This window comes from Schistosoma haematobium, chromosome 1 (genome assembly GCF_000699445.3).
Source record: "Schistosoma haematobium chromosome 1, whole genome shotgun sequence".
NCBI lineage: Eukaryota > Metazoa > Platyhelminthes > Trematoda > Strigeidida > Schistosomatidae > Schistosoma > Schistosoma haematobium.
This window is the reverse complement of record NC_067196.1, coordinates 44,567,813-44,589,044: the sequence shown is the minus strand read 5'-3', so window position 1 is coordinate 44,589,044 and position 21,232 is coordinate 44,567,813. Positions and strand designations below refer to the sequence as shown.

The 21,232-nt window shown below is 30.5% G+C and overlaps 1 protein-coding gene across 1 annotated transcript in view; it reads left to right on the top strand.

The window, feature by feature from the left end:
• The window catches only part of MS3_00009924 (uncharacterized protein), a 111,728-nt gene extending 90,930 nt beyond the window's left edge, over positions 1-20,798 (top strand). Inside the window, exons 9-11 of the mRNA XM_051218330.1 lie at positions 3,136-3,371; positions 17,183-17,262; positions 20,461-20,798. Coding sequence (XP_051074182.1) covers positions 3,136-3,371; positions 17,183-17,262; positions 20,461-20,467 — 323 coding nt within the window. The 3' untranslated portion in view covers positions 20,468-20,798. The remainder of the gene's footprint in view (positions 1-3,135; positions 3,372-17,182; positions 17,263-20,460) is intronic.
• Positions 20,799-21,232: the final 434 nt, after the last annotated feature.

Here is a 21,232-nt window from a genome sequence, read left to right as displayed (position 1 = left end):
ATATAATCAATGTCATACAAACAAATGACAAGTTTCAATAAACTATTTCAGTATCCATACATCTTAATTACAAAAAGATGTACTGTAAAGACTTGTAGGTATCATTACCAAGGTTTGATTTGATAATTTCGAATAAATTGAGCATTGAGTAGATTGTTATAAATAAATAATATATTTGTAATATCCCAATGAGTAGAAAAATTAGATTTTCTGACGTTTCATGGCTTAGTGTAAATCACTTCTTCAGAGAATAAATAACCTGTCTTCATTTCTTATAATACACCATTGTATGTTTTTTTTGAAAAACGTATTTGATACTTCTACTTTCTACTTTTCTTTTCTGAAATTTGTCAGTGATTTGTAATAAAAATCATACAAAATCATTGTTCCAATAACCCCTTTGAATATTCTGAATGACCTTCAACAATACAAAAAATAGACGTTATTTTTGTGAAAAAAAATCAATCATTGCACATTTTTTTTATTTACTTGGCTGTTTATTGTTGTGTTTTGTTTTTCTCAACATTGACTTTACCCATAACAAATTAAATAATGATATCTATTTTGTAAAATATAAGTATACATTGCATGTATTTTAAAAATATTTGGGTGTAACCAAAGAAACATGATGATATACTACTAATTTTAATACTAACTGCATAGATAATAAATATGAATTTATCAAATCTTATCAGTAAAATGAAAAGTTAGCATTTTGGTTAACGCCTATCAATGTCATTTATAATTTGAATAATCCTTTTTTGCATAGGAATAACCATCATTAAAAAATCTAATAAATGAAGTTAAATCATTTTAACTATTTATTATATACCGACAGAAATTTTGTTCGCTTTAGTGAAAGGGATCTAATTCGATTTGTGTTATTTTGAACATTATTAAATTTACTCTTAAGCAAATCAAATGAGTAGAATCATGTAGTTAAGAATATTTTAAGGATTAAAATATTGTTTATTATTAAATTCGCTTGGTGTTGTTTTAATTGTATCTTCTCATTGTTATTTAGGACTGCGATTGATCAGTCTCATGTTGGCATACGTGCATTCTGTATTGCCTTAAGTCACAAGCTTTATGAGCAAAGATCGACAGTGGTTAGCAGTGGAATCCAGTACACCGGTTTCGTCCACGTTGGGACTCGTCTGCTGGATGTACCTGCATCTCAGAGTTGATGTTCACTCAGGAACTCGAACCCAGTACCGTTCCTTTCAAACGCTATTGCGTTATCAATTTAGCCAGTGGTAAGATACGAGCAAACGATGTCATGTGAATTTAAACTTCACCTCATTGCACAATTAGGTGGCTATCACGAGTCAGTAGCTAAGTGGATAACGTGATGGCGTTTGAAGTGAATGTTACTGGGTCCGAGTCAATGAACCAACATCAACTCTGAGATGCAGGTACATTTAGCAGATGAGTCCCAAATAGGATTAAACGACCATCCTGGATTCCACTGCTAACCACTATTCGTCTTTGCCCTAAAAAGATTGTTTATTACTATTATTAGCTTTATTCAATGTTATATTTTTGGTACGACGTAGAATTCTGAACACAACGTATTTCAACAAGTTTCCTTTTCTTATTTTTTGATTGATCCTGACGATAAATAGTGAGTGATCGTCAATTAGATGTTAGCAGTTCAGTAATTAACATCTGAATGGTGTATATCCTTTTCGATGCATATTGCCAGTAACTATATTATCTCTAATTGGACTCTTTTAAAACTTGTGTAGTGAAATTTCGTAAACTTTTCACAAACGCACCTGAATAGGTCATGAGACTGATAGGCATAATGATGTGTTAAAACAAACAAGAAAACAGTTAACTTGTTGAAATATCCAGATGGCAGGAACAAGTAGCCCAGGTATTCAAGCAGGCCGCCAACAGAAACTTTGTTCAGTTCACTTATAAGGATCTAATTCAATTCGTGTCATTCTAAAAACTAGTAAATTTACTCTTAAGCAAATCATATTAGTTGAACTACTCAGGATATATTTAATGATTCAGCTGTAACTAATTGATATTCTAATATGGCATTGGATTTAAATCATTTTAAGCTTTTATTATTCATTGCCTAATAACATTCAGTATAAAAAAACAAATACAAACTAGTTTGCCTTATAAAATTCAACTGTAATGTAATCGTTTTAATTACAATTTGTTACAGTAATGTACACGATGATTAAATCTGCCTAAACACTAGAAATTGTTAACTCTTGTTCATAAACCTAATGTGATCACTTAATATGATGATTATTCTGTGATACACGTTTGGACTCTGATCATGCTACATAATGAGCACGCATTTGTTTATCGGACACAGAAAGGCTGCAACAAGAAATTCACTTAGCCTTCAACATAACGAAGAGCAAATATAGAAGCTACTAGTTAATCCCCATAATGAGGTTCACCTTAGTTGGATTGGGAATATGTTCAAACAATCATGAAAACAGCAGTGATATCAGAGAACGACGGTTGAAAAACGTTAGAAAAAATCAAAGTATTTCAGCAGCTTGTAAAGAATTAACATATGCTCAGAAGCTTATCCCGTCCGGCTCCAAACACAATGAAGAGTTGAGGTAACTCAAACATTCAAATGCATTCTTTCTTAATTTCTCTTAGCTCCCAGGCCGCCGAATTCCTTGTAATTTTATTCACTAATCCGTAGTTTCTTCTTGAATCGTACCGCTGATACCTAATTTAGAACTTGCCTTGAGAATTTTGTCACTGTACCGATGGAGTGTATCCAACTTTATGTTTTTAGTTCTATATCGTATATGACTGACTGACAGAGTCTTATCAGTAGAAAAACGATTATCATATTTGATAAGGGTAATTCAAGAGAATGCTAGTAAATGGTTTTAAAATATATTAACCATGTGTAAAGAAAGACATGTAACAAGTATAAACTAGTAACGTTTCACAGTAATTTAATTGCCCAATTTTCATAACCTGGATTTTTGAAAATTATATTAACTACCCACAGAAAATTTCAGGTATCTATTTTGTTTCGTTGTCAGTGTATGTGGTATATATTTTTAACTGTCTTAGATAAGATGTGAAAAAATGGCTAGAAGAGTTGAAATGAACTGTAGAATATTTTATTTAAACCTTTTATAGAACCAATGTTTTATACTCATGCAACGAAAAATATTCCTTATGAAGAAAAACACATGACGGATATTCATTATCCTACTCAAATAAATACAAAAGATTTATACAATGTTGGCTCCTCATATCCTACAAATTTGAATGAAAGATCACCTTCTACATCAGGAAGACGTAGAATCTCACCATTTGAAAATTATTCATCTCGTCCACGTTTAACAAATACAAATAGAATGTTGCCGAAACCAGTAAGTTATATCACTTATTATCTAACAAAAATATTGATGGTTTAATAACTGAATAATATTACTTTTGGTCTAAATTTTGTCTGTTAACATGTAAAGTTTATGAAGCTTATTCTCTCTGAAGTGAATTTTTATCACTATCACACATCATTTCAACCACTGATTGATAACTAGATAACAGTGAAAAGCTATTTTGTTCTCTTTTTCAACTCATCAAGTGTGAGCATCATTAACCCAAAATAGGAGCCATACAAATATTTCTATGTCTACCAGAAGGAATAAACTTTTTATACTGCTATGTTGGAATCCAAAAATTTATATTTTTTTCATATAACTTCAATTATTATCACCGATAGATTACCGGGTAGAGACAGGTATCTACCTCAATACAATGGAAGTTGGTCGCGCAATTTCGTGGATTGGTTGATGTTAGAAACTATCACCATTGGATGCCGGCCCAGTGGTCCAGTTGGTTAAGCGTTCGCGCGCGAGACCGAAGGCCCTGGATTCGAATCCCGCTCGCGGGGTCGTGGATGCGCACTGCTGAGGAGTCCCACAATAGGACGAAACGGCCGTCCAGTGCTTCCAGGTTTTCAATTGTGATGGTCTAACATCAATCGGTTCATGATCTCAATCAATTACCGTTACAGTTTGAAGATTGCAGTTTCATAAAGATTCATGAGAAATTCATCAAAGAACCGGTTAGTAATAAGTACACAATTGTTGGTAACATTTAGCATTTGCGAAAACTTTTTTGAATTGAGAATCGATTTTACTACGAGTTCATATTGACTGCAATCATGTAGATTGTAGGAATGTGTAATTGCTTTAAATGTTATTTGAAAATTTGATTTCATTCCATTTCCTTACAACCAATACAGATTATAATAATCATTTCATTTATCTTCACTATATAACAAAGTATTTTTTTAAACTAAGGACAAATACTCTTAGAAATTCATCTATGATATCTTAATAAATAAATATTAAGTGAAATTGATCGAAGAAAAAACTGAGATTCCTACACATATTCTTAACATTCAACATGACCGCTTCTTGAATCAACTAATCTAAGTTGTGTTGTTGTTGATTTTTTTCAATGATGATATGCGGAAACATGTTAGTAATTAACTATAATCATGAAATCAAACATTAACTAATAAAATCACTTCATAATTTTTCTTTGATAAGTCACTTTATGATGCTGACATTAATAGTTACTTCAATGTTTACGACATTAAATTCTGATCTACACATTGTATACCATTATGTTTATTTATAATTTAAAATGCATACCCAGTAGTTTCCTCTCATTCAATGATAGAAATGTTTTTTGAATTATCAGTTACTATAAAGGGATAATCAATTAAGCACCAATAACATTCGACTAGTAATTCCAGAAGAAGAAAAAGACTTTTGTCTATATTTCTTATGTTACCATTGCTCTTTTGTACATTATTACACTTTCACATAATAAATACTTTTATGGTTGAATAATCATTTCAAAAGTGTAATAATACACCGTTTGATTATATGAAAGATATTGTTGCACTCTCATATATTTAATGATAATTGAAAAAAGATGGATTGACCTTTTTAAAAACAACACCAAACAATCTTATTGTGATATGCTGTTCACATATACTCAATAGAGGTTATTTATAATATATATATATATATTACCACTTCTGCATTAACTACTTTTATGAAACCGGTGTCCATCTTGTTGTGCTAATGAGGTATGGCAACTTGGACCGGTGCATATATGTGCCTGGTCCTACGTTGTAGCTGACTGACTGACTGACTGACTATCATATTGGATAAAATCAAAATGATTTTGAAAATTTATCACTTATATAACCTTGATAATAAACTCCAGCAGACTTTGGATTGAATCAAATTTCTAGATAATTAGTTTAAAATAAAGTTACCACATTGAAGTCTAATGTTTCATATGTTTTAAATTTAACCAATTAGTGATACCAAATAATAACCATTAAATGTTATCAAGTATCATTTAGCTTAAATTCTAAAAAAATTCTGGTGAATTCTGTCAAGATGTATAAGCAAAGATAGATGTTGGATAGTAGTGGAATCCAGGACGTGCGTTTCGTCCTATTTGGGCCTCGTCATCTGGACGTACCTTAACCCCATAGTTGATGTTCACTCCAGGTCTCGCACTCTGTACCATACGCTTCAAATGACATCGCGCTATCCACTTAGCTACTGAGTCCTGATAGCCACCTGATTGTGGAATGGGGTGAAGTTTAAATTCACTTGATATTGTTTCCTTGAATCTTCTCATTGTTGTTTTAGGACTGCAATTGACCAGTCTCTTGTTGGCATATGTGCATTCTGTACGGATTGCCCCGATGTTGCCTTAAGTCACAAACTTTATAAACAAAATTGGATGCTGGCTAATCAATTGCTGTCAAGAAGAATGTCGAAAACATGATTGATCTTTGTTAAGGAAAGTTCTACCATATTCTTCAGTCTTGAGAGTACATTTTCGAACTCAGTTATTATATAAGTTTTGTGTCATTATTTAATTCATCAAGTAATTCTTAGCTACTTCTTATCAACATCTTTATATGATTCGCATTAATATTAAACATTTAGCAATCAAAATTATAACGACAAAAGAAACTTAGTTGACCTCTTCTTTCATCATGATCTTAATCTATAGATTCACAAAATCATTATCCTTCCTCCTGTTTCATTCTTTATTACGATTTTCATATCCAACTGACTTAGTTCTGTTTTTATGCTCTTTTTGATTAGATTTCATTTTATCATGTTACGTAACCAATTTTTACAATTATTATCATCATTATTTATGTTCTGGCTAAATATCCAAGTTTTTTAACAACTGCATTTTCAATTTCAGATTAATCGTCTTATTTTCATACATTGTTCAAGTTGTATCCATTACATTTATATTCACTTGTATACCTACAAAGAATATGATAATATTTTCCTAACACTAACACAATCTTAATTACTTAAATTAATAACGATCATTTTATCATCTGATGAATATATTTTTATTGTAAACAAAAATCCAGGTGGAATAACTTTTCAAAGATGAATGTGACTATTATTATTGTCTAGGAACTATCCCCTGACATAGTTTTTTCTCATAACATCATCTATTCTACTTTATTTTATAAATGATACCGTTAAATGTATAACTAAGGTTTATATTAAACTTTGACTTGGTACATTGAATGTTGTCTGAATGAAATTTCATGGATTAGTTGAAGTTAGACATTAACACTGTTGGATGCCAACTCAGTGCTCTAGAGGTTTATCGTTCGCGTGCAAGACCGACAGGTCCTGGATTCGAATCCCGCGAAGCGGAATCGTGGATGTGCACTGCTGAGGAGTCCCACAATGGGACAACATGGCCACCCAGTGCTTCCAGGCTCTCCATGATGGCTTCAATTGACTCATGGTCTCAACTATTGAAATTGAAAATTTAAAGATTATGCGTCTATAATTCTATGGAAAATTACTGATTCACAATCAATATCATACTATATTGTTCTGAGTACAGTTTTTACTAAAAAGCTATTGACATGGAGTCATGAAGTATACCTACCATTCTCGATAACGTATATCCAGTTGTCTCAAAAAGGTATTCATTATTTAACTAAACAAAAGAACTGAACAGTTTATGAATAAATTTTACTTAATGATCGGTTAGTGCATATTTTGATAGCCAAATATTGACAGATAGTTATCGATATAAAGTATATTCTTGGATTTTATTTGATGGAAAGCAGATACATCTCTCGAATCACAAAAGTCTAATCGATTTATTTCATCGTCTGGCAGAACTCAACTTTAGTCAAAAATTTTTATTGAATAAAATCTCAAAATTTAAGGTTAGCATTGTAAAAAAAAGTTATTTCTTAGATGATAGCTGACGGTGGAGATCAAGACTATTATTTAACATTGATATTGATCACTATCGAAATATTTAATAGAACTAGTCAGTCTTTCTTAACATCAATTACCATACTGGATACAGTACTAACCATTTGAAGATCGAGAAAACGAACCTTTTTTCTCAACAATACGTACTCATCATTATTTGTTACTAGTACTCATAAATATAGTTCGTTATCAATGTGTTTTTCACTCTCTCTTTTTGTTACCTAATATATTATTCATGAAAGAAAATGTCAAAACAATAGAACAAATTATGCATAAATAAAGCTTGAGAATTATTTATGTGATTTTATTTGTACAGTCTGACAGATACATTTACATTGACAGATTAAAAGTCTAATTTGTAAGCTGTAAAATAACAGTATTTTTATTTACAGTCGTTCTCACTAAAAGTATACCTAAACATATACACATAAATAAACGTATGTTAACATACATGAACAGTATTGATAAACAGTGTAGAAATCAGTGTATTTCTCAATGGAAAAGTAACTATACATAAATCATGCATAACACTAACAAATACCCATCAATATCACGTATACATGGTATGATTTATCAACCACTTGCTAACTATTTAGCTTACGTAACAGTTCATGAATACAAATTTCCATGGTAATTGTGATTTCAATATACATTTATAATATCAATAAATTTTTCATGTATAAACCAACTAACCAAAACTAGATTTATAAATAATACCATAAGTTTATGAAATATACTTCTTCATCATGTAAAATACATTATTGAATAGCAGATTTCTCATTGTTGAGATTGAGAATAATACTAATCTTATCTGAAATGTGCCAGTATTCATATTTTAAAACAATTAATCTCTTTGATGGATTTGGATAGTACGATAAGTAAGCGAAGATTATTAGAACCGTGTGATCTATTAGAGCAATACATTTCGTGTGATCTGAACACAGATGTACTTGTTAAAAGCACATATATATGAAAAATGAAATATCAGCTAAACACATGGAAGTTAAGAGAAGACAAGTAATAAAGAAAAGAACAATGTAAAGCTTACTAATCTGGATAATAAAGTACTATAATCAGGGTGAATTACGGTGGTAACAAACTGTTTTCAGATAAATAGAAGGGATCTGAATTTTCATACGGCCAAGACTTCAATAAAGCTTTTTGAACAACACTATAAACAGCGAATTCAGATCAATCTTATGACCTCATTCAACAGTGTTTGTCGATAGAGAAGGATGAATGGTTATCATCTACTACTATTGTGCTATTTGATTTTACTTATTTTCGCAAACATTTTGGTACATTTTCAAATGCCTTAATTTGCAAATCACGATTATTCCTCCCAATGTATGTATGGCCGTACACATACGTTGGAATATAGCTTAACTGATGGATATATCTAACAAATTTCATATTCCTGAACCAAAACAGAGAAGCCTACTAACTTCTCAGCGTTCCAAGTCACTAAAGGAACTACGAACAAACTTTAATTTTATCTTGCTGAAGCTTGAAATAGAATCAGGTATGGTTATTATGAATTCAAACCTAGTGAAACTGTTACACACGAACATTAATGATAAAGAGGAATTTAATTTTCTAAAACCTATATATATATACATATATATATATATATATATATATATATATATATATATATATATATATATATATATATATACATCGACTACCTAAAATCATTTCTTAACGTTAAATTTTATTAGTGTGTCGATCATCTACATATAACCTGGCTAAATGGCTGAGAAAACTAAAGGTGTATTCTCTAAAGGAATTTTTCGGGTTGGTAGATTGTATGAGTGGTTTCAATATCAAGTGGAAGACAATGGTCTTTCAACATGAATTCCTTGTTCACAAATATATTTAGTGTATGTTATTTCAAATACGTACACCATAATGGATATACTTTTAAATTTGCATCAAATATACTATACACATTCATGTGAAATATGAAGTTTCAATTTCATCGTTAAATTGGAGTTTTACAAAGTCATCTACCTATCAAACAGCGAAGTGGTATCCTCTTTAATTTCAATACTGCTGAGGAGTCCCACAACAGGACAAAACGGCCGTCCAGTGCTTCCAGGTTTTCCATGGTGGTTTAGCTTCAATTGACTCATGATCACAACTAGTGAAACTACTAAATTCTCTACAAAACCCCTGTTGATATTAATCAACATATGCTCACTAGTGACTGGCTTCAAAAGGTATATCCTGGAGTTCTAGTGAGAAGCAGTGACCAGTGGAGTTCAACCAGGTTCGTTGTGAGTTAGTAACTCACTAAAGACAATGGTGGATATGTCGTTCAATTTCGTGGATTAGTTGAAGTTAGACATCAACACCGGCTCAGTGGTCTAGCTATTAGGTGCTCGCGCGCGAGACCAGTAGGTTCTGAGTTCGAATCCCGCGAGGCGCGGTCGTGTTCGCGCATTGTTGAGGAGTCCATCAATAGGACGAATCGGCCGTCTAGTGCTTTCAGGTTTTCCATTATGGTCTAGCTTCAATTGAATCATGCTCCCAACTGTTCAATACTGATTGATTATGGTTTGAATACCTTTCAAAACATTAATTCCATCAAAACCAAATATTTATCTTGTTAATGAATGTCATCCAAAATAAAAATCAGGTTTTGAAATTCTTCTTGATTGACACAGAACACTTAAAATTGAGTTAGTTGAAAAACCAGCAATCAAATACACTCTCTTATATAAATTATATCTTCATACTGTCCAGTATTATATATTGCATCTATTATTTTTTTGTTTACGAACATTATTCATTTTGTTTATTCTGTTTTCAAACCACACTAAATTAGAGAGAATCTTAAATGTTTTTTTCTCTCAAGATGAATTTGGATATTTAAATTCATGGAAAACCTAGAAGCACTGGACGGCCGTTTCGCCCTAGTATGAAGCTCCTCAGCAGTGCGCATCCACGATCCCGCCCGTGGGAGTAGAACCTAGTAATCAATATCGACAATCATCCCCTTCTTTATTTTCATAATAAACATTTTTTTCTTATCTAACACTATGAACACATTGTTGTTACGGTTTGTTTTTTTCATTCTTAATTCTGACATCGAATTCACTTTTTTCATAATTCCACTGAATTATTCATGTACACATTGAGTATTTTTTCGAATAAAACCTCACATTAAATTAGGAAAGTAACTACTACTATCCGTATTAATGATTATAATATTAACTATTACTATAATGAAAATAGTAAGTAACAAGTGATGCTTATCCAATTTTTTTTCGCCTTTGTCGAGTTTAATGAATCTCAGTAAAAAAAATTTTAAAAATTAGGCAAGTATGAGAAGGAGTTTATTTTCTCATCTTCTCTTTTCCTAATCAACCCTTTGAATATTAAGGACAATGTTGTTGCTTTTTTACTTCTTCCGTTTAGTTTGTTTGTATCAGTGAATAGTTTTAGTCTTTTTTTGAAAAAAAAGGATAAAATGAGAAACCAAATAGCGTCATGAAAATTGGACAGTTAGGAAAATATAAAAATGAAAAATGAAATCAGACCTTTTTTTGTGTTTTTAGTTTACATGGTTAGACTAACATTTCCGATGACCTGTTCCTGATTGTTATAAGTTAAATTTCTAATTACTTGTAATTGTGAAATATTAGAACGTTTCATTGTGTAAATTAAAAATTGATATATAAGTTTATTCTTCCCATGTTTCAGTTTGAATTATACATATACATAAAATATTCGACAAATTAGGATTCCGTGTCGAGTAGAGACAGGTATCTACCTCAGTACGATGGAACATGGTCGCGCAATTTCATGGATTGGTTGAGGTTAGACACTAACATCCTTGGATGCCGACTCAGTGGTCTAGTAGGCTAAGCGTTCGCTCATGAGACTGAAGGCTCTGAATTTGAATCCCACGAGCGGGCTCGTGGATGCACACTGCTGTAGAGTCCCACAATAGGACGAAACAGCCGTCCAGTGCTTCCAGATTTTCAATGGTGGTCTAACGTCAATCGGTTCAAGATCTCAATCAACAAACTAAGATTGCTTATGAGCTAGTAACAATAATGATGCAGATTTTACAAATGATAATATATATTATTTAAAAATTATTTCATGTGCAGTTTAAGTGATGGAGAGCATAATACTGATGATAGCATTTTGTTGATGCTTATGTATGTTTGAGAAGTCGTTGGAGACTACTTGGTATTCCGTTTGATTTGCATCATCATTTACCATCATTTCGATAGTCATTTAAAGTTTAAAATCAAAGAACATCTGTTTTTACCTAGTTAAGGTCTCATCAACAGTGAGTATTCATGGACTTGGAAAGAATCGAATTCACGCAACTGAGGATTCATGACCACGTTCTCCCTTCTATATAACTGATTGACATTTCAAGCTTCATTGATCTCATCAAAAAGCCTAAAGGTTACTAAGATATCAAAAACTAAGTTAAACCATTTAAACAGTGCTCCATGGTTATCACTGATACTTTAATTGATATGAATCGCAAACTGCTCCTATCATTAATCATGTACACAATTGATACCATATATCGAAACAAATACACCAGAAAGTCATTTTTCATCAATGCTATCGGTTTTTTTCTTTCATCATATTATTTTCTATTTTAAATGATCAATTAAGCCGTTTATTCATTACTTGTTTGTTACATCCATTAGAAAAACATTCGTTTTTCTTTCTGTAATAATTATAATAATGATGATAGAATTGTTCATTATAACAAATTAAGTAGCTAGTCAAAAATGTAAATGTAATTATAAGAATCCATAATTGCCCAGTGTAATTTATCTATCTCTCTTATACTTCATTAACTTGTAGAAAGATGTACAATTGACAAAGAAAAATTTCCGGACAAGACTATTTTTTTGTTGTTGTGATGTAACCATTTTTATATTAGGCATTATTGATATTCATTTATCTGATGGTAGGTAAAATTAAAAACTAAATTTCCCTTATCATTATTCACTAAAAATAATCATTAATTCATTTCATTTTAACTATAAACTAATGAAAATTTAAAAGTGTTGCCAGCAAGAAGAATTGATCATGAAATCAACCTTTACATTGCTTTCAGATTATACAATATGCCTTTTTTTATTTTATTCACTGAGATGAAATGAATCATTTCTATCTAGATAGTATTACATTTGTTTCAACGGATTAGTTTACTCTTGAAACTTTTATTACCATTCTAGATCATTTTATCAAAAATGAAAGTAAGAAGTAGGGAACTATTGAATTTACTTCATAGATTATTAATAGCTTATTGTGTCTACTGGAAAATCGACTGTTTATTCCATTGAATTATTTTGTTGTTATATTCTTATTTACATAAATTTTCCTTCTATTTGTCCTCATTTATAATTTCATAGTTGGTTATTATTTTTCTGATAAAGGTACATATCATAAAATCTACGGAATGCTATCTAACCTAAATACTTTCTGGTCTTCCTTTTTTTAACCTTTGTTTAAGTTTTAAACATTTTATCAACTTGTATTCATAATCTTTTACATTGTATCGATATAATCGAACATATATATTTTGACATCTAACTGTTTTAAATGAAGTCAGTGTTGATAATGTATTTTTCAAGGACAATAAAAAACTTTGTACTTTGACTATTCGATTAACGGTTCACTATTGAAATTGCTCTCTTGCTTTACAATATTTTTCACTATTTTTATTACCCTTCCTTAACTGTACGACTAATAATCTTCTTTTACGTATTTTTTAGAACTGTCGAATTGATTGGATAGTTCTTTTTTGATGGATAATTTCCTTTCGAAACGATGCATAATGCGTTAGATTTCTAAACATGAGAGTACTAATAATAACTAAGATAAAGATTACTGCAGATGACAAGACACAAATAAACGTAAAAATGTGCTGTATAATAGTAAACCGCATACTTAGTTAAGGAGTCAGATTGAAGAAAACGTAGTGTAACAAACGAATGATTGTTATGCTAACTAAACTTGGCTATTCTATAATATACATTTTCAACGAACTTCTATGGACTATTCAGAATAGTTTACTGAACTGAATAAACTTTTGAGATTTCGTAGGAGAAACATATACACTTTCTGAATAATCAGCAACAGGTTTTAACATATAATGTATATCATTAACTGCAATTTTAAAAACAGTCATTTGTTATTATGTCCCTCATTTGGCTCGTTTGTACTGTAATATTCAAATGGGCTATATATATAATACGAAGATAAAGTACATTCACCAGTACATTCTCAGTCTAAATATTTCACTTATAATATGTTTTATACATCAATTTATATGATTAAACAATTATTTTTAGTAAAGAATTTACATAATTTCAAATCGCTTCTTTTAAAATTGATCATTAATTTCCGAAATCGCAAAATTGCACGACCATCTTCCTTGATCTCAACCAAAAAAAAACTTAGTAATCTCCATAACCCCTATACATTAATTTCCATGACTGTAAATTTACCCTCTCCTATCGTTATTTCTTATTTACTGGTTCAAACAAATGTTGATTATTCAATCTATACAATACATGTATGAAATTAAATAGAATCGAAAATATTAGGTGCCGAAAACTGTTATGTATGTATGTATGTAATATTGCAGTTAGGTAGGATGTTTCTAGAGAATTACTGTTATAAAATTTAGCATTTGAATACTATGAGAAGAATCAAGTTATTAAAGTATTATTACTATCTGTGAACATTCGAAATATTTTGTAGCTACATGTTTCAAATTCATTACAATTTGTATTTCTTAATGAGTTGCGTTAAAAACAATTACTATTCACGAGATCATATTGAGATCATCAACTGAGTATAGCTTTTAATGTAAATCTTTGGAATGATGCATAAAGGATAACTTTCTACACAATAATAACAATAATTTCGAAGATACTTTTTCTCTTGATAACAGAATTTATAAGATATACTTCTCAATTTAAAAAGGACTTGACTAAAAGATTAGATGCTTACTCTTTCAGTCAATTATGATATTTTGTATTGTGCTAAACAAAGATTAAATCCTCTAGTTTAGAGAATAAAACATCCCTAAGACCAGTTTACTGTCACATAAAATTAATTATTGACTGTGAATTTATTAACGAGGCATTTCGTATACTTTTCTCACTTAAATCATCGTTAGATAATTGTACAATTTATAATATCCTTTTATCTTTTCTAATGAACTGTTCTCCATCAATTTTCTTTAATCTTTATTTATATTTGGAAGATAAAATATACTGTTTTCATGGAAAATATCTAATTAGAACATTAGTTTACTCATGAAATTTAATATTTTAGGTCATTGAATTCAAAAATCATCAACCAACTTTTTTATGTGTTAATGATCAATGAAAGGAATATGATTAATTAGGATAAGTTTTTATCTGTATCGAACTATCCTACTATGAAAAAAGACAAATTATTAAAGCACTATTGCTATCTATGAATATTCAAAATATTTTGCATTTACATGTTTCAAATTCATTGCCATGTGCTCACTAGTGACTAGATTCATGAAGGAATTCTCGGAGTTCTAAGGAGAAGCCGTGACCAGTGGAGCTAATCCGTGTCGGGTAGAGACAGGTATCAACCTCAGTACAATGGAACATGGTCGCGCAATTTCGTGAATTGGTTGAGGTCTAACATTAACGCCGTTAGATGCCGACTCAGTGGTCAAGAAGGTTAAGCGTTCGCTCGCGAGACTGAAGGCTCTGAGTTCGAATCCAACGAGCGGATGCGCACTACTGAGGAGTCCCACGATAGGACGAAACGGCCGTCCAGTGCTTACAAGTTTTCCACCGTCGTCTAGCTTCAAATGACTCATAATATCAAAAATGACATTTTCATTAAATTTTCAATAAATTCATTACAATAATAGTAGTTATAATACATATCCATTCACTCAGTTTGAACTTAAATTTTTTATCATAATCTAATCTTCTTTTCAAAATTTAGTTTGGAATTATTTACTAAAGTTTGATTAGTTCCAGTTATTATTATTGTCTCGATAATGCAATGAGTGCATGAAAGTTATCAAAATTATGTGATACATTTGTGCAATACATTTCGAACAATCTGATCACACATATCAACCTTTATTTTATATGTATTCATGCTTTACAACTTGTAATTTTAATTAAAATCCCAATTATATAAGAGGTTGCAAAACACTTACACAGATAGATTTACTTGGAAATCGCTTTGAACATGTTACATTATAAATTATAATTTTTAATTCTTATTATCTTACATAATCTGCCTGCCAAAGCAGATACACTGGCCTAACAAAAAGGAGAGCATATCTTAAATTTCTTAAACATGTTTCAAAAACCGTCAGAACAAGAGGAAGACTCTAAACAGTAGAATTACTTAACATCTCCTTGATACAGGACATCAGATCGATACTTTGCAATCCTTCAAGGTGGTTAGTAAGCAGCCAATCTCCGGTCATCTGAAGTTTGCTGAAGCCATTGCCATCAGGTGTCAAAAACCTGACTTATGTGTTCAAAAGATGGTTATTATTCTTCCCTTGGATTGGTGACAAATATTGCTTCGCTGCATCTTAAAAATTTTTTGTTGCATTTATTACATCATTGACCTTTGTTTCAATTATCTTCCAAATTAACAATGTCAAGGTTTACTCATTATGTAATCACTGGTTTCTAGCGGTTTGAACTGTTGTCACACTCAATGTTGTAGAATGTGTCTTCACATAAGATAGATATTTACAATATTCAGTCTATTCAATTTATTTACACCCTTGATATACTATACTAATATGTCTTCAATATAACTTCCAACCAAACCCTTTCATGTAAGTAACTTAGACCCATTATTTAATTGTGATTTTAAATATCACAGGCTGTAGGCAGCTGACGAGAACCAACAAAATAAAGTGAAATCATGTTATTCTGATAGAATTCTTGTTCCTGCTCTTTTCAGAATGATAAAGGGAACTACGTGTATGAAATCTTTGATTGTTTGATGACGAAACTTTTCATGGATTTACATCAAAAAACATGACTTTCTTCGAAATTTTTAAAATATTCTTTCAATTTTTGTTTATTTATTTCGAATTACACCACGAAGAAATGTCACTGATTTGTTTTGGCATCATATAATGATTTTCTTAAAATGATTTTAATTAGTTTTATTCTTATATTCTTTAAACTCCCAAAAATCTTGACTCAGATTTATAGGAGATTTAATCAACTAATAATTTCACTGAAGCATTTTCCATGTAAATACTGTACTGATTAAACAATTTTTTTAAAAAAGTATTATTAATGACAGGCTGCTTCAGCACTGAACAACTACAAATTTCTGTTATACTATTTAACTTTTATTGTAGATGGTAGTTCCAGATTTATACATTTTAAAATATGTTGACTGTATATTACATTTTAATAAGTTGAAACGATACAATAATCTCTAAGCTACTTGTATCCAAATCCAATGAAGTAATCTTTTCGTATAAGAGTTAATATAAATTAATAATCAGTATTAAATGTACAATGTTTTTTTTTCTCAGAAACAAGCGGTGTACATCAGTGTCATTTATTACTTTTAAAATAAAAGTATATGATTTTATCGATTGATTCATACGATAAATATCATTATTTTACTGTAGATTAAATGCTATCAAAGTTATATATAGAGATTATATACTACTTATATACTTTTTTTTAAAAAAAAAACACTTTTGACATATCCGACATTTATCATGTACAAGAAGAAAAAAGGGAGATAAATTTAAAGTATAATTTATCATCATTATAATTTTTACTTTCACTATCAATAAGAAAAATGCCAATAATAATTTGTTAACTTATAATTCTCTTTAGATTGAAAGTACATATGAAAGAAATCCATTTGCTGTCAAAAGGAATTTTGCATCAAATCAAAGAAATGAACCTAATCTAAGGTAATTGTAATGAATTGTAAATTTATAAATTGTTAGCAATTATCGAATTTAAACTTATATTATATCAAGTGATATCATGTTGAGGTCTTAGCTTTAGTATTCTCTAGTGCCATAGATAACTATTAATGACAAGTTCAACATGTGAGCAAAACGATCATTGTAAATAGAGTTTGTCTAATTTGATAAACAGAAGGCAATACTTTTATACTATACAAATTCATTAACTTTGTTTTAGTTAGATTTACTACATATTTCCTATTGTTATTCTTAGTTTGTAGTTCTTTTTAGATTGAGAAATGATTGACCGTTATCATTTTTTATAACTGAGATTATTTCTTTTTATATGCGCAAGATACTAGACGACCACAGTTGACATTCATCTAACTTGTATATCATTGAATTTCAGGTGAAATTTTTTCACTTTTATGTTGCTGTATTTTATTATTTTGGTTCGTCTTTCTGGAAAAATCCAATTTGATCTTTAATATCGTTTTATAATTTTAGTCCTCATACGTAATTGGATTTCACTAGTCAAAACACAATGAATGATGAATGACAGAAAAATAACACCATAACTTTTCTACACTAAAACAACAATATTGTATCTTCAGGCCCGCTTTGTATCACGTAATATATTCTCAAATCAAAATACAACTTATTCGCTCTTGTACTGTAGCTAAATCAATGACGTTCAATCGGTCTGACCAGCTTAGCATCCTTATTGGTCCTTTGCTCCCTTAGCCCGTCTAGTTGAGTCCAGAACACCAATAAAAGCTTCCGCTATGCGAATCATTTATTTCAGACATACTTAGTTTATATATCAACCAAACATACCGCATCACACCATAAAATGGGAAATAACATTTATACATAATAAAGCGAGAAAGTGGCTGTGAACGTGGGAAACTATAATCAATAAACTGAACTTAAGAACAGTAAATCGTACAATAATAATCTATAGATCATTCCGTTATAATAAAAAGAATTCACTGAACAAATTTATTCCTGACATTTCACTCAGTTGCACTGCGCTTGCACTGAATACCATGGCATGAAAACATAATTAAATAAGTATTTTTACTTCATTTTCAAATGTATAATCGTTCAACAAACAAAAATCGTAACTTTATAACTTCATTCGGTCAAATAATCCATTCGATATGGGTCTTATATCTAGAGTGTAGAAATTAACGTAACAACTCTCTAAGAATTGTTTATCTGTTTAATGAACTTTTCAATATTTTTAGATCGAATGGAGTGATATAACAAATAGAGTAGATGATCAGACATATTAATATAAATGACTTGTAAAATAGAATGATTATCCCTATGTTTAAGACATTTAATTTTTTACATATGTTTTCTTCCTTTACCCATAAAAATGATAATTAAAAATTTCCAAGTACGTTGAATTTTCGATCAAATGTTTTAAAACTACGTATCGACATTCCTTTAAGCTTTGTGATTTTGCTTTAAAATGATCAGTTAATAATGCCAAATTTATCTTCCTGACCAAAAATAATCTTCTCTATCTTTTTCCTACTTATTGCTTTAATACATAAAGATTGTTGCAAGAAGGAACCAAATAGATACGCGCCGCACAAATCATTTGATTTGTGTGAGGGCTGGAATGCTGCACACATGCCCAAACCAAAGCAGGTAGTTTGTCTACAAAGCCGCTCCCCGAGCCTTTGACCTAGAGCAACGTTAGGAGATGCGGTTCCAACAATCGGTCCACATTCCATTTTTTCCCTCAGAATTTCGGAACCCATGTGCATGATTGTTTTGTAGTCAAGGTTTTTCAACTCCCCTAGGTGGACCCTCCGTACCTACCGACGCAGCTAATGCGCCGGACATTCACTTTCCGTCCACTCAATTTTGTAAACAACACTTCCACCGCGAGAAGGCAGTAACTAGGACTTGTTTGTATTAGCTGTTTACGCGTGGCCATGTGAGAGCATTTCTGGGAGGAGAGCTGACACTCCCCACCCTCGGGTATACCAGGGCATTTTAAGGCTATTTATTGATTAGTTGATTAGGAATAAATTTTCATTTCCTAATCACATTATGTTTTGGTCAATGTGCTTTGATATATCCGACAAATAATGTTTAGTGAACGAGAACGCACGTGGGGACATTCGAATGTATTTGAATACGAAATTGCAGAACACCTTAGTAAACCATACCGTAAATACTTCATTGACAAAATGTTAACGAATTGTCTCAAACTTGACTGTTCCTTTTGCGAATGTCAATTGTCTTAGACTTCACTGTCCCTTTATTTCCACAGCAATCATTCTCTGTTCTCGTTCTCTTTTCTTTGGTCTTAATCTTCCGCCACCGGACATTTCACCTTCGATTGATGATACATATTACTTATGTATGTAGACATCAGTAGTATACACCACAAATAAACAATATTACTGATATTTATTTCTGATTTTAGAACTAGTCACAAGTTAAAATCATTTTGGAATGATGTTTCTCTGAGACAAATACTCCAATATCTCGAAATGTATAAATATATTATAGGTAATCGAAATGAAATAAAAATCGAATCTATTTTCCGTACTTACGTCACTGAATATTAATAATAAAATGAAATGTTAACCAGTAGCATAGAACATTTCATATCTGGATACTGATGAGTATTATAATTAAGTAAAACTAGTAAGTGAACATTGTATCATTAACAATAACTAAGAGGTATATATTGTTATATCTATTTTCTCATCCAAGTTTTGAAATATTCATTTAATTTACCTGAAAAGTTTAAGAGACCAATTAAAATTACACCGGATCCTGTCAAATGTGTTAAAAAACTAATTCAAATTATAATTTTAATAAAACCGTTAGAACAAAACTACTTTTAAAAGTAGTGAGTACATATGGACACTTCAGAACATTCCTTCATCTGCAAAAATATTTAATATCCGGGTTTATAAACGATAAAATGGCGATTTAGATATGGATTTCATTTTAGAATCATCAGTATAAATTAGCAAGGTTAATATTTAGTTAATAATATTCGAAAGCTTATGTGATAATTCATTTATGGCTAGAATTACAATAAAAGTTATTTAAGTGATTGAGATTAAATCAACGATAGCTTATAGCTATACATTTCTTTTTTAAGTTTAATTATTTGTAAGTACATCACTAGCAAGTACAATATTTCATTTTTGTTGATACTTTCAGATTTTAAACAATTACAAGCCCTAGAATTGAACAGTCGGTGTAATGTTGTTGTTGTAAAAAATAAAACAATGATACAATAAAAACCAGAATCCACCGTAATTTCTTGACATTTTTTTTATTTTCAAGAGGAATACATCGATTAAAGTAAAAATAACCCATTGTTGCATTTAGTTTTTGATGTAATCAATCTTGTTATTTTGCACAGTGTCTATTGAAAAATCAAATATAAAATTAGACGAACTTATTCTCTATCTTCCTTAAAAACTGGGTTTCCTCTGCTACATAATCATTAAATAAGCTTAATGTTTTATAGGTTGTATCAAAACTACTTAAAATCCATTTAAGTAAGTGGAGAGATTATGTTAAATTTGTATAGGATGATTTATCACCAAGCTATTAGTGACTTTCAATTACGAACTTAATCAGACTAATGTCATTTATCAAACTAATATAATTGTAATATATAAAACTACAATCGACTTTACAAACAACACTAAATGCATACTTATATTTGAAAATATGATTTTATTATGATATGGAGTTAATCAGGTCATATTTGATGTTCAGTGATAGTGTTTCTGTATCATAAGTTGGCTATAGCTGAAAGATGTGAACAATTAGATTTCGATTCATCGTGTCATTATTACTGTATACACAGTGAGTTCTAAAAAAAATACTGTTTCGTATTCCATGTGAAATTGTGGAAGTGAAATGCGACACATTATTTTGGTTACCACTATAAAGCCAGTCAACAAATTATGAACTGTGATGA